This window comes from Ambystoma mexicanum, chromosome 11 (assembly GCF_040938575.1).
Source record: "Ambystoma mexicanum isolate Mex_15411 chromosome 11, UKY_AmexF1_1, whole genome shotgun sequence".
Classification (NCBI taxonomy): Eukaryota; Metazoa; Chordata; class Amphibia; order Caudata; family Ambystomatidae; genus Ambystoma; species Ambystoma mexicanum.
This window is the reverse complement of record NC_090934.1, coordinates 1,243,719,461-1,243,734,726: the sequence shown is the minus strand read 5'-3', so window position 1 is coordinate 1,243,734,726 and position 15,266 is coordinate 1,243,719,461. Positions and strand designations below refer to the sequence as shown.

The 15,266-nt window shown below is 45.6% G+C and overlaps 1 protein-coding gene across 4 annotated transcripts in view; it reads left to right on the top strand.

Annotated features, from left to right (window-relative positions):
- The window catches only part of PARP6 (poly(ADP-ribose) polymerase family member 6), a 628,157-nt gene that overhangs the window by 206,057 nt on the left and 406,834 nt on the right, over positions 1–15,266 (top strand). For all 4 annotated transcript variants that reach the window (XM_069624646.1, XM_069624644.1, XM_069624645.1 and 1 more), the window contains exon 6: positions 1,787–1,877. In XM_069624646.1, the coding sequence (XP_069480747.1) occupies positions 1,787–1,877 (91 nt within the window). The remainder of the gene's footprint in view (positions 1–1,786; positions 1,878–15,266) is intronic.

Genomic DNA, 15,266 nt, shown 5'->3' with positions numbered 1-15,266 from the left:
CAGCAAACTTGCGTAAGGAGCACTGGCAAGGACATACAAGCATGGTTTTGCAAATGTGCCAGTGTTTTATTATTTGACAAGTGTCATAATGTAGCTACAAAAAATAGCGGTATACCTTTAGTGACTGGGGGGTAGCCTGTGGCCATGGGCAGTGGCCAGATTGTCCGGGTCATGGAATAAGGTCATGATCCAGACAATCTGGCTACTGGCCATGACCACAAGGGACAAAACATAGGATTAAAGTGGCCATGTCCACCTGGGTTTGGCTTTGTGGTAAAGTTATTCGAAATTAGGAAAGATTTGAAAGGGAAGAAAAATGTGCTTGTGGTAATATGGTCATAGGGTTCTCTTGTTGCCTTCTGCAGGCTGCTATGGAAAGCGAAGAGGGGCCCTGTATGGAACCCTCACCTTCCCTTTCCATGGTGGCCATCCTGGAAAAGGACTTTCCTTCCTACACCTGGATGCCGCAGGCATCCCGGTGTTGGAAGAAAAATCCTATTTTTTAGCACCCCGAGTTCCCGCTTTGGGAACCTAGGGTGCTAATGGCCTTCATCCCCCATTTCAGGGGCTGGAATGGGGGATAATGGTCCAGAGACCTCGTTATCCACCCTCGCTTCACTTGGGCTGATAACTTGGGCTGCTGGGCCGGTATCCACCGTTCCAGTCCCTGGAACAGAGGATGAACGCCACAATATTCCCATTAGCATAGCACAAAATGCAAATGGAAATGTTGGAAAATCTTATTTAGTCTATGTACTTTACTGAGAAATATAAAGTAGATGGAGTGAATACATTTTTATTTTTAGTTCTATTTTTTAACTGTGAAAAGTGGTTCCTAAAGGAATATGTCGTTTGTTGTTTTTGGATGTATTTCTTTTGGCAGGAGAGCTGAGAACGAAAGGTGGGGAGGGAAATGAGGGAAGAGCAACCAAACAGTAATATGGAGGGGTAGGTGGACAAGGGAAAATGTTGCGTGTGTGTTATTGGAAATTGTTATTGACATTCTCTCAGCCAATAAAAATGTTTTGGTATTGACTGAATTCTGAACATTCTGACTTCAAAAGCAAACTGGAAATCAGTAATGCAATTTGTAGGCAAGATGTCTTTCAACAATGCACTCCAAGAGAACGTTTTTTTCACTGCAACATTTTATGTAGCACACGACCAAAAAAGTTAAAATATGGGAAAATACTTTCACTTTCTTATCGAGAAACCGTTTACTTTTACACGATCCACAACTCATGCTCATGTTAAGCCTGCCCCAGGTTACCAAGTTTGCAATTGAAATGCTTAATGTATGAAGATAAGCTTACTATTTACATACTAAAAAACAAACCACATTTAATTAACCCAGTTTGTCGATTTACATTCTTATTATTAAACTAAAATGTTTTACTGCAGCACCACATCTCCAAAACATGTATTGCTAATACTCCTATGTGCTAATAGCCTTATAGACCATCTGAAAAGGGTCATTATCACTTTGGATAAGGACCCTTGCCCAACCTATGGCCCTCGGCCTCGCCTCAGATTATAACTTAGTGGTGGGTCAATATCCTACGTTAATCACCCCTCCGTCGGTCTGTAAGGCTATATTATGCATACATGGTTTGTCAAGCTAAGGCTACTGGGCCAGGCTATATGATGTTCTCAGATATGAAACAGAGAAAACATGTCCACCATTGTCCCTTGCAAAGTTTGTCTGGGGGTACGCCCTGAAGTCTGCCCTTCTCCTGCTTCTTAACCTACTCTTCCTCTCATGCCCTTCCTTTCTGCCTCTTCACAGGAGGAGGTCTCTACGGCCTGGAAGGTGCTACGGACGGAGACCATAGTACTCAGGCTTCGCTTCTCCCTCTCCCAGTACCTGGATGGACCTGGTAAGTCTTGTCCTCAGACTGCACTTTCATGAAAGACAATACCCCACAGCCAGGACATAGGGCACACTGCTAGGCTGCTTCTCAGTCGTACAGGACATTGGGGCATGTGCCTCTGCTGCGGGATAGCAAAGAATCTTTCAAAAAGGGCCATTTTTGTTGGCTTCAGCCAACAACTATGGTACCTATCATGAAATGGAGAATAGAAGATGCCCTTGTATGCCTACAAGGAAAAGTACATGGGGATGCCTCTGCGTCTTAGCCCAATCTGCAAGGGTTTTAGCTCATTGATGAAAGTATGAGAGGTAAGTTGCTACTGCCGTTGCTAGCAGCAACAGTGAAAGCTCATTGATGAACGTATGAGAGGTAAGTTGCTGCCGCCCATACTAGCAGCAACTGCGAAAGAGCAGCGATGAAAGTATGAGAGGTTAGTTGCTGCCGCCCATGGTAAGCTCATTGATGAAAGTATGGGAGGTAAGTTGCTGCCGCCCATACTAGCAGCAACTGCGAAAGAGCACTGATGAAAGTATGAGGGGTAAGTTGCTGCCCATGCAAGCAGCAACAGTGAAAGCTCATTGATGAAACAGGGTACGAGCAGCTTTCAGTGCCACTCGCTAATGAATGGTTCAAACGCTCTGCATCTTCATAAGACCCATAATGTTGTGTAACTGCACACCACGTATGGAAGGAACAGTCCCCTCCAGCGAGTATACCATCTACTGTCCATCTCAGGCCTGTGTACGAAATGGGAAGTACATTCTTAGTGGACTTACATAAAAGGAACAGTATTGTTCAAACCGCCCAGAGCAGTGTACAGGGCACATGGTCACATTCCAGGGTCACAGTGCACAGGTTAGGGTTCATAAGTAAATTCTCTTGGCTTTTATAGGCTGCCAAATCGCCATTGTAGTAGTGGTCACGGTGCACCCTGGCTTGTCTGAAGGTTGTCATTTTGTGCCAAGGCTATTTGAACATGCAATCTCAATAGTTAGTATCTTTGGCCACAGTGAAATTCTGCATATAGGTTTTGGTTTATATGCCTTTGTGAGTTTTATTGCAGTATGTTGATTGTCCTAGTGTGAGAGCCACAAGAAAGTAACTGGTCTTAATGGAAAAGGTTGCATTTATTTCATAGTTATAATGTGCAATGTACATTTCCAGCTACTAGAACACAGTAGAATGATATAATATTGAACTATATAGCAAGGAAGCAAGGAGTGATAACCTGCTAGGTAAAATATCATTAATGACATGCATCAAGTATAGCAAACAGTGATAACACGCCAACACAGGTTAATGTGTTCACTGAAAGACTACTGTGCAAATGTTCTAACCCTGTCAACACACTTTTGCAGAAGCAGAAAGTAAATAGTACAGACTTTTAAGTCATTGAGGAACATGTCTTGTTGCGGAAAGACACAGGTTTGTATGTTTTTTGAAGAAGCATAGTTTAGTAATGTCTCTCGTTGAACTGGACATGAAGTTGCAGATGTGAGCTCCTAGGCTAGAGGGGGACGTATCCCCCAATCTGCATGTCGCAACACCATGGAACTGCCACGACTAGATGAGCTGATGATCTCACGTTTCCTTGCTGGGAGGTGTTGTTTTATTTTGGGATGTAAGGAAAGAATAGCTTTGGTTGTGATACAGAACACCCTGAAGGCTATTCTACATCGGATCGGACTGAAAGGAAATCAATGATGGTAGGATATGATTCCAGCCTCAGTAATAGTTGTGCTTCTAGGTTTGGCACCTAAATTTACATTTAGTTTTTGCCTCATTACACCTCCCTCTAGAGTCCGCGAGCAAACACAACACCGAAGTACCTGCATGCATTTTTTGAGAGATCATGCTGCCCAAGGTCTTTTTGGAACTCAGGCACATTGTGCTCTCCCCAGAACCTGACCAGGTGCGGGGAAAGACGTGCAGATCTGAAGCAGGTCGACACATATCTAATTGTGAATCTCTGTCAGATCTGCCCCTGCATGAATGTTGCTCTTGTAGTGTCTTTTTGTTTGGAAAGATTCACTTTAGTGAAACAACACAAGTGCAAAATGAAGGTGTTTTGTCTACAGGTGCTGTGTGCCTGCAAGTGGACAAAATGGACTTGTGAATCAGTGGCGTAACACAACATTTGGGGGCCCTCGTGCGAGCCATGCTGAGGCCCTCCCGCCCCCAACTCAGCAACAAATCACGTGTCGCGCCACACTCTGGGCCGGCCTAGATTACCACGCTTGCGCAATACGCACAAAATTTCTAGACTGTTTGCACCAAAATGCCTCTCCAGCCACTAATACCACATCGCAAGCTTGCTTAGCCTGGACATGGATAACCATTACGATTTATCACACAATCCCCATCCCACTGCACCCCCCACACATCCCCTCTCCCTCCCACCCCCTGCCCCAACCCTCAAAATCAGCTTAACGGCCCAGAATTACCTCCACGTCCCTTTTCCTTTTTCCAGTGCTTACGTTTGAGGCTCCTTGCCTCATAGGTAAGTACTGGGATGAGGAAGAGTGAGACTAGGAGTAATGAAGATTACATGTAACTAAGCCAGGCATTACCTCCATGTCCCTCTACGTCATCGCAGTACTTGTGTATGAGTCAAAGTGCCTCGTACACAAGGACTGAGACGAGGAAGAATAGGACTATGAGTAATGAAGATTGCCAATAAGTAACCAAGGGATTAAACACAAGTAGTGGCGCAACAGCATTGAGCTGGCTGGGCTTCAGCCCTCACCCACCACCCCTCCTTCACATTTTTGGCTATGTTGACTTGACCTGGTGGATCTACAGAGCTGTTGCCGGACAGAACAGGACACAGATGTTAAACGGCACCTGGTGCTGCTGTTCACAAAGGCCCAGCAATTACTAACGTAAAGCATTTCACTGTTAGTACCTGCATTCAAATGCATAATTCTTTAGGCAATTGAAAACTTGATGTGGGTTAAGTACTTACATGCCAGGGAAGTGAATGGAAGGGTAGAGAGGGGACAGGAGACCGCTTATTCTCACAGCCGTCCATAAGTTGGTGCTTTCGGACTTAAATGAGAGAGTTAACTGCTTATAACATTGAAGCTGCACTAGAATAGTCTTATCAGAATGCATACTCTCTCTCTCTCTCTCTCTCTCTCTCTCTCTCTCTCTCTCTCTCTCTCTCTCTCTCTCTCTAATGGAAATAATGTCTTTATGAAGGCAGAGTGACTTCAAAAAGAAACTATTTCTTTTTGAAGTCATAGAGCTTCACCACCTCATGACATGGAGGCCTCCAGCCTAGAGGCTTTCATGTCACGGGATGTGGAGAGGCCTCGGACTTATAAAAGAAATCGTTTCTTTTTGTAGTCACTCTGCCTTCATAAAGAAATGATTTCTGTTATACCGTAACAGAAATAATTTCTTTATGAAGGCAGAGTGACTAAAAAAAAGAAATGTTGTGTTTGTGTTTTAGTCCAAGGAGGCCCCTCCCAGTACATGTGTTGGTGAGGAACCCTGCGCCGCAGGAGGTGCGGAGCCCCCTGTTATCACAGGTTTCCCCCTTTCTCACCTGTTTACGTTGCATGATGACTTGTTTAGGAGAAGTCTTTTTTCGTATGGTTCGGGTCTTATACAAACCCGCTCGGCTGTCCTTGGCTTCCAGATTTCGTTCAGCTTGGATGTCCGGGATCAAGGGAAAACTCCAGGAATTTCAGAAAAAAGGAGAAGGAGCACGCAGAGGCGGTGCAGGGATTTGGGGAAAGGCTGGATAAGAAGGAGGGAAGGTAGTTTGGACAAAGGGGGTTCCAGGAACCAGGGAACAACAGAATAGTACAAGGAGAGTACGGAGCACGTCCGGTCACAGCTAGCAGGAGCGTTGAGATGCGCAGGGCCGCGGGGGTGTGGCCTCTTTATAGAGCACGCTGCGCAGAACGGAAGACTGGTGAGCAGCGTTCTGAGCTTGCAGCCATGTTGGTGGTATTATGGAGTGTAATCCCCGACGTGTCAGGGACCAGGAGGACCAGAAAGGGCGAGTTCGATGGTTCATGACAGCATGCCTCCTCCGAAAACCCGTCCCACCGGGTTTGCCTGGGTGTATGAGATGGAACCTTCTGAGTAATCTGGGGGTATTTAAGGTTCCCAAGTGCGTTCACTGGGGGGATATCCTTTCCATTCCACCAGGTACTGGAGTTGGCCTCGTCTATATCTGGAATCACAAATTCTGGAGACCTCATACTCCAGTTGGTCATTGACAAGCACTGGCTTAGGCCGGAGGTTAGTTCGAGAGGTCTGGGCGTATGGCTTCATTAAGGATGTATGAAAGACTGGGTGGATTTTCTTCCAAGTGTCTGGTAATTTGAGTAGAAAGGCCACTGGGTTGATGATTTCCTTTATAGGGAAAGGCCCACAATACCGGAGAGCCAATTTATTTGGTCGCAGATGTCATGGCAGCTGCTTCGAGGATAGCCATACTTTATCCCCTATTGTGTAGGAAGGGCTCGGTCTTCTTGTTGGAGTTCGCATACAGTTTGGTCTAGGTCCTGGCCTTCTCTAATTGTTCTTTGGCTTCTCTTTGTACATTAATGAGTGTTTCAATCCAGGAGTCGACTGTAGGAACTTGTCACGCTCACCTGATTCCCACGGAGGCGCAGGTCTGGCTTCGAGTGCTGATGCTTCTTCTATGGTGAAGCGCAGGACTGTGAAGATGGACTCACTGGCTCGCAGGAATATTCCCCTGTGCGTGAAAAGGGAGTATTACCTACTGACGGAATAATGCTCAAGCCTCCCACTCCCTTCCAACCCTCCACGATACCCTTCCTCGATTCCCCGTGAAGTCTCACCTTAGGGTCTGGAAGGATGAGTTCTCCATCCTGCTTCTGATGCAGGGGCGCGTTGAAACCCAGTTACTTCACTGGTTTGAGGTTTGATGGGAGTTCACATAAGCTTGACTATTCAGGTAAGGCGCTGTAAGAGTTCTGTAGCAAGTTCAAAAGTTCAAGCTTAATAATAATGTTCATTGTCTTTTTGCAGCAAGCGCTAACGCTTATGTCTTTTTCCCCTTAGGGGCCGGGGTTCGGAATGCCGGAGATATGGCGCCGACCCGAATTGAAACGTGCAGTTCCAGTAAATAACAGGTAAGTTCTGGATGAGCGTTCGGGTAATGTCTTTGCATTCGCTCATTCAATGTCTTTGTCTTTTTTCCCCATAGGGGCCAGGGTCCGGAATGCCAGGAAGCGGCAGGACCCGAAATGAAATGGGAATGACCCAACAGGTAAGTCTTAGAAGGAAACTGAGCTTTTCCTATTCCCTTCCTTCTCTCACCTTGTTTTCTTGTCTTTTTCTCTCTAGACTCTGGGAAGTGGCTGCGGATCCGGATGATCGCTGCTGAAGATGGAGGTGCCCAAGAAAGGTGAGTGAAATGCAGCGCTGCAGCGATCGAAGCGAAATGCTTTTAAAATGATGTCTTCCCTTTCAGGATTGTCGGTGTGAAGTCTCCGTGATGCAGCTTTAGCAGGTAAGGTCTTCTTTCTTTCCAATTCTCTCTTAGCAGGTGACCCAGGATGCTGACAGGCGTGGCTGAAGTCCAGATGTAGGAGCTGACACGGTGAGCGTCCAGCTGCGAGGAGCAGAACAACGCGAAGCTTGAGTTGCTGATCGGGCGTGGTTTAAATAGCTTTGGAAGAAGTTCCAGGTATGTATCCTTCCATCGATCAGGTATGTATCCTTCCCCGACCACACCCAGGGGAAAGTAGTTCCACAGGTAAAGTAGTTCCATTCAGGCCTCAAGAGGGCCTGGATGTAGCAGCATGGTCTGCATCAGGTAAGTGCACCTTAAAACACTTGAACACATGTCTAGCTTTATGAGCCTGGCGCCTAAGGCGCCAGGACAGGGTTCCAACATGAGCCTGGCACCTAAGGCGCCAGGACTGTGTCCAAAGGGCCCCAGCTTGGGCCCGCTGGCACTTCCCTGGGGGAAATGATGCCTGCCTCTGGGGTTGCTGGGTCGGACCTGGCTCCTTGGAGGTAGGCATCATGACAGAACTGGTGTAGGATGTGAAAGGACAGAAGGTAGAACCGAAGGGTGGAATCCTTGGCTACAGAAAAAAGGGCTGGTCTTAACAGCCGAGTGATCCGTATTATTATAAGCGAATTCAGCTACTGGTATTAAAAGGGACCAATCGTCCTGGACCTTGGTAGTGAAGCAACCGAGATATTGTTCCAAGGTTTGGTTTACACGCTCTATAGCTCCGTTGGTTTGGAGATGGTAACCTGAGGAGAGGGCACGTTGAATTCCTAGTATACGGCAAAGGTGTTTCCAGAACTGAGAAATGTATTGAGGCCCTCTGTCCGATATGATCTTGGAAGGGAGTCCATGTAGTCGGAATATGTGTTCCAGGAAAATTCCAGCAAGTTCTGACAAGGATGGCATTTTATACAGGGGTGTAAAATGAGCCATATGAGTGAACAAGTCAGTGGTGACCATGATGGTTGTGTATCCCCTGGAAGGTGGTAATTCCACAATGAAGTCTGTAGCTATGAATTCCCAAGGCCTTGTTGGTAGTGGGGGCTGCTGTAGTAGGCCCGCCAGTCTTTGGTTGTCGTGTATGTTTTGATTACAGACAGAGCATGCCTGAACGTACTGTTGTACGTCAGCTTTCATTCCGGGCCACCAAAATTGCCTTTGTATTAGACGGAGGGTATTGGTAATACCACGATGTCCGGAGTAAAGGGTATCGTGACGGAGATTTATTATCCTTTGTTATAGTTTTTGTGTTGGGATGACAAAGGCGTTACCTTTGAACAAGTATCCATGCTTAGTCTTCAAATTCCACTGGTTCTTGCTCGAGATGTCCTTCCAGAACTCAGAGGATTGAGTTTGCATGCGGACTTCATCTAGAAGACTGGTTGCCTGGGCTACAAATATTGTATGGGGAAACATCTTAGGAAATGTTCGGTCTTCAGGGGGTCCATAGTCAGGACGCCGAGACAGGGCATCAGCGATTATATTTTGTGTTCCAGGAACATGGTGAACTTGGAACTGGTATTGGGCAAAGAAGAAGGCCCAACGGGCCTGAGGGCTGTTCCTGCATTCCAGGGCCTTTAATACTTGGAGATTTCTATAGTCCGTGCGAACTTGGACAGGATGTTTAGCTCCTAGAAGTAAATGACGCCACTCAGTGAAGGCTTGACGGATGGCTAGCAATTCCTTTTCTAAAACCGAGTAATGAGTTTCACTGGGGGTCAATGTCCTTGAAAGATAGGCAATAGGATGTTCCAGTCCTTCGAGTTCCTGTTTCAGAACTGCTCCGATGGCATAGTTAGAGGCGTCTGTTTCCACTAGGAAGGGTCGATTTATATCAGGTTGAGCCAGGATGGGGGCTTGTGTAAACTCTGTTTTCAAGCATTGGAAGGCCTTCTCCTGGACTGATGTCCAATGAAAGGGAGTATCTTTCTTCAATAAGGCAATAATCGGTTGAACAATCTCAGAGAAGGATGGTATGAACTTCCGATAGAAATTGGCTAAGCCCAGGAAAGACTGGATCTGTTTTACAGTGGTCTGAGTTGGCCAGGATAGTATGGCCTTAACCTTGGATTGATCCATTCCTATGCCGTGTGGGCTAAGGACAAATCCTAGATAGTGAACAGTGGAAACATGAAAAAGGCACTTCTCGGGTTTTGCTAGAAGCTTGTGCTCACGTAGCCGTTGTAATACTGCCTTAACATGTCCTTCAGGCTTGAGAGGATCCTTAGAGAATATCAAAATATCGTCCAGGTAGACAATGACGAAAAGAAACAGCATATCCGAAAATACCCGATCCATAAAGCGCTGGAAGATCGCCGGAGCATTAGCGAGTCCACAGGGCATGACCAAGTATTCATAATGACCAAAGGGTGTTCTGAAGGCTGTCTTCCATTCGTCTCCTTCCCTGATACAGATCAGATGATAGGCACCCCTGAGATCCAATTTGGTGAATATTACGGCTCTTCTTACGGCTTCCAGGATATCTAAAATCAAGGGTAATTGATAACAATCTTTAAGGGTGCACTGATTTAGACCTCGATAATCAAGACAAGGTCTGAGCTCTTTGGTGTCTTTCTTAGGAACAAAAATAGTGAAGCTCCGGCTGGGGACTTGGATGGGCGTATGGTGCCGTTTTCTAGATTGGTATCTAGATATTCATGAAGGGCCTCTTTCTCGGGTTCAGACAGAATAAACATCCTTCCAAAGGGAATTACAGCTGAAGGTTTGGTTTTGCTAGCACAGTCTTCTGGCCTACGGGGTGGTAAGGCTTGGACAATAGCAGAAGAGAACACATCGACGTATTCCTGGTAAGCTTTAGGAACCTGGACGATGTTGGAGACCGTGAGAGGACCTTGCTGGGTTGTTGAACGTCCTTCCGATGGTGTCGGAGAGGGATCCAGGAGTAGACAATGAGACATGCAAAATTCGGAACCTAGGAACAGGGAACCTGCTGTCCAATTGATGTATGGGTTGTGTTTTTGTAGCCAAGGCATTCCCAATACCATTGGGTAATGGGCAGATTTTATGATGTCAAACTTTATCTTCTCTCGATGATGGTTTATTGCAAGCTCGATTTCCTTGGTCTGAAGGGTTCTAGGTCCAGAAGAGAGAGGTCTCCCATCAATTGCTTCTGTGGGTTGCAAGACATTTCGGGATTCGTAGGGAATATGATGTTTAAGGACCCATTCTTGATCTATGAATATTCCCATGGCCCCACAGTTTTGTCCAGGAGAATTCAAGGATGGTGTAGCTGTGGAGCCTACATCTCTCTCCTGAAACTGAGCTCCATCTAGGATCGGGATCTGGCATTTCCCGAACGCCGCGGAGGGGCTATTGGACATTCTCTGACTAAATGCTTGTCCGAGGCACGGTATACATACATAAGCCAGTATGGATCCTTCGCAACCTTTCTTGGGGGGATATGGGTCCACGGAAGGCCCCTAGTTGCATGGGTTTGGGTTCGTTTGCAAGAACAGAAGGATCTTCGGATTTCGAGGAGGTCTCTAATGGGTTCTTCTGGAGGGGTGACTTGGTGTTCCTTTTCTCTGACTTCCTTTCCTGGATGCGAAAATCAATCTGTAGAGCAAGATCCATAAGTGCCTGGTAAGAACTTGGACGTGCCACCCTGGCTAATTCATCCTTGATATCTTCATTTAGCCCTCATTTAGCCCTCTTCGAAAGAGAGTGAAGCAAGCTTCAGAAGGCCAACCCGCTTCTTTAGCCAGTTGCTTGAATCGAGTCAAATAAGTGAGCATGTCCTGAGAGCCTTGCTGGAAATCGAGCAAACGTTCTTGAGCACTAAAGACCTGTTCTGGGCGGTCAAACATGGTTTTAAGTGCTTGAATGAATCCGTCATAATCATCCAAAAGGGCATCTCCGGAATTAACTAATGGTGTGGCCCAGGCTAATGCATTCCCGTAAAGGTGTGAAATAATAAAGCCCACTTTAGCCCTGGGGGTGGAGAAATAATAAGGTTTAAAGGTAAAGTGGACCAAACAAGAATCCAGGAATCCACGGAGGGTTTTGGTAGAGCCATTATATTTGTCAACAATACCGCCCAATAGCACACTGTCCTTTGTGGCAGAGTCGTGGGATAGTACCAATTGTTTTAACGCAGCGTTCTCAGCTTTCAGGTTCTGTACTTCGGTCGTTAGTTGCATGCTGCGCATAAGATCCTGAATGGCCGCCTCCATACCTGTATCGACTTCGGTCAGCTGGCGTCTCAATCTGTCACAGGTTTCCCCCTTTCTCACCTTTTTACGTTGCCTGATGACTTCTTTAGGAGGAGTCTTCTTTTGTATGGTTCGGGTCTTATACAAGCCCGCTCGGCTGTCCTCGGCTTCCAGTTTTTGTTCAGCTTCGATGTCTGGGATCAAGGGAAAACTCCAGAAATTTCAGAAAGAAGGATAAGGAGCATGCGGAGGCGGTGCAGGGATTTGGGGAAAGGCTGGATAAGAAGGAGGGAAGGTAGTTTCGTTGAAGGGGTTCCAGGAACCAGGGAACAACAGAATAGTACAAGGAGAGTACGGAGCACACGTCCGGTCACAGCTAGCAGCAGTGTTGAGACGCGCAGGGCTGCGGGGGTGTGGCCTCTTTATAGAGCATGCTGCGCAGAACGTGAAGACTGGTGAGCAGCGTTCTGAGCTTGCAGCCATGTTGGTAGTATTATGGAGTGTAATCCCCGACGTGTCAGGGACCAGGAGGCCCAGAAAGGGCGAGTTTGATGGTTCATGATACCTGTTATGCCAGTGCTGTGAATCGAGCCATATGTTTCTACAAACGAGTACAACTTGTTGGCCGATGTGATGCAGCTGGTATAGCAACTTTTCAAACAAAATTAGCAGTAAGGTATGATGACGGCTATAACTGCAGCACTGCTCATAACAGTCGCACTATATTTGCAGAAGCAGCGTGCAGTTCAATAACAAATCGGATTGTCTTCTTGATATGTGTGTGTGTGTACATATTTACACATACACACATATACCTACAGTGAAACAACTTTAGTTAAGAGACTTTATAAGTTAGAGGGTAATAAGTTCAGTGCAACGAAACCCTTGGAATTAGTAAAAAAACAATTTGACCTGAAATGATGGTAGGCAACAAACCCATGAAATTCAGGTTTTGGAAGCTACACTACCTTAACTATGAGCACACCATTGCGCAGCCTATGCCACAGTCCCAACAAAGCCCCCCAAGTAGCCTGTGGGTTTGGTATTTGGGCAACCCCAGTGGCCACTTGACCCCATAGCGGGTCTATGCGCCACTGGTCTTGGCCTGTGACCACTGGCCACACAGCCCTGGGCATGGCCTTCTGCCATGACCCATGCCCTGTCAGACCACCCAAAGTAGCTTAGCCACTGGGCCGCAGCCCCACTGACAACTTTACCTCCATAACGTGCCCCAAAGTACCCTCACTCTGTTATGTGGCTAGGCTTATGGATGCTTTTCCGCCTAGGTAAAATGGTTCCACGTGGTTGGGTCCTTTTTAAAAATGGAAGTTGTTTTTGTGTTCCTCTCAGATCGAAGAACTGTGGGGTGAGGGGGTCATATGACTACCTGTGTATCAAAGAAGAAGTGTCCATCTTTGGCCACTGCTTGTGTATGTCCCATGACTGGGGGCTGTAATCAGCCTGAAATCATTTTTGACTGGCATATGCAGATGCCTGTCTGGGGCACTGCGGATTCACTCCTTTGTGTGAGAGACCCTTCCAGAATGCATGTGTGTGCTTGGAAGGATGGTCTGCCTCTTTTTGAATGATGCTTGGTGTGTGATTTGGTGCTGTGTTCACTCACCGCCTCCCAACAGGATATATTTTTTTATTTTTTTTTATTTTATGGTTGGGAGAACTCAAACTTTAATACAACTTACTATAGAAACACATACACATTTGAAACATTAAAATCAGCTTTAATGTCAATACATAATAATACAGTAGTACACTCAAAAGATCAATAATCTTAAAATAAAATCATTATACTTCAGTTCATTTCATTCTTTACATTATCATTCAATGCATGTGTTAAAACTTCATTCTGCTAAAAACTCATCTAAATTCAATGCTCTAATAAAGGATACAATTCCAATTACAAGTGACATAGTTCTACCAGCCAGACATCTATTCCAACATTCGTGCGTGTCGTAGTCCAAAGCCAAGGAAGCCCACTTGTCCAAGTAAAGTTTACATAGGGTGCTTAGCTCAGGACAATTTGTTGCGCAATGTTTAGAGGTTTTAACAATGCCTGCTGTCTGGCAGATCCTGCATAATACTAGATTGGCAGAAATCTTGTTATGTTTTAACATAATTTGTTTAAAATTAAGCCGGTTCCAAAGAAAGCAGTTAAAGATCGCTTGGGTCACTTCATTTGGGTATATATTAAGAAAAGAGGCCAAGACTCCCCTCTTTTCATGATCTTCTCTCAGATGGACCAAAGATGGGTGTTAACGTAGTAGTTCTATTGTCATCATCCAATCATATTGGTATAATTATGAGTTTACCTTACTTGGGTAGTCTACCAAGTCCTGACGGAACAACCAATCCTGTCCACAATCGAGTTGCACATAACTTTCAAGGCTTGCATTCTAGTGCAGCACTGTGCCGCATAAAATATCTTAGTCTATGCATAGAGAACCCTCTACCAGGATTAGGATTTTTCTCAATAGGGACAAGACTTTCCATTGTGCACGCGCTTTAAGGGAAACTAAACCCAAATCATATGGCTACTACAGGGAGACTCATTGGTGTATTTACTATACATTTCCAAATTCTCCCCTCCTGTGCAGAAAGGTATTCCAGAAGAGCAAATGGATGCGTTTCAATTCCATAAAGAAGTTTTGTTATACGTTTGGCTTTGTAATATCTAAGCGCGGGTTTAAGGGAGAATCCGCCAAACTTAGTATCGATCATTTTTATACGACTGATCAATTTTCCTGTGATTTCATTCAGCCAAACAATACTATTCTTCAAAGAGGACCTCCCGAATACTGAAAAGCCCAAATGAACCAATGTGTCTACACATTGGATCCAAGAGTTACCCATACTCCACCTCAATGCGTATTCTTTTGTGCTATTAGAGAACCTAATGTTTTCTCATGTATTCTACAAAGGAGATGATTAAACGTTTTACTTGCAGCAAATAAGAAAAAATCGTCTGCATACGTGAGACATTGAAAGTGAAGATGCAACAATATAGGGGAGATCAATGAGGCTTGTGCAAAAGCCTCCATTATGTCAGCCAGATATAAGTTAAATGTACAGGGAGCAACAACACATCCCTGTCTGACCCCTTCAGCATTGGAATCTCCCGGGATAAAGCCCCATCGTTATTAAGACAAATTTGTATGACGGTATTGGAGTGTAAACAAATAAGTAGTTTAAGAAGACCTGCCAGAATACTCCAGCTGGCTAGTTTCTTCTACAGTAACCCTCGATCCGGGGCATCAAAGGCGGCGGTTAGATCTATGGAAGCTGCATATACTGCTTCATACCTGCCACTCCATACCAGCTGCTGGATTGTATTAATTACCAGGTCATTGAGTGAAGTTCCCATTTGTCTCCTAAAACCTACGTGCCTCTTAGAGAGTCTGCCCGTCCCGGTGGCCCAGGCTTCTAGATGTGTAACATGATAGAGGGAAAGCTCTTGCTATGCGCGTCAAGGAGTGATATAGGTTGATAGCTAGAAGGATTACATCTGTCGCCTCTTTTAAATATTGGAACAATATGAGCACTGGACCACGTGGACGGGAAGCCTCCAGTAGCAAGTATATTAGCAAACAGTATGGAGAGTATGTTCGCCCAAGCATAGTCAATCCTTTTGGGCCTGGAGACCTAGAGGAACTGATGGTATTCATTACTATAGAAATTGCATCTTTACCAAAATCCATCTGTGAG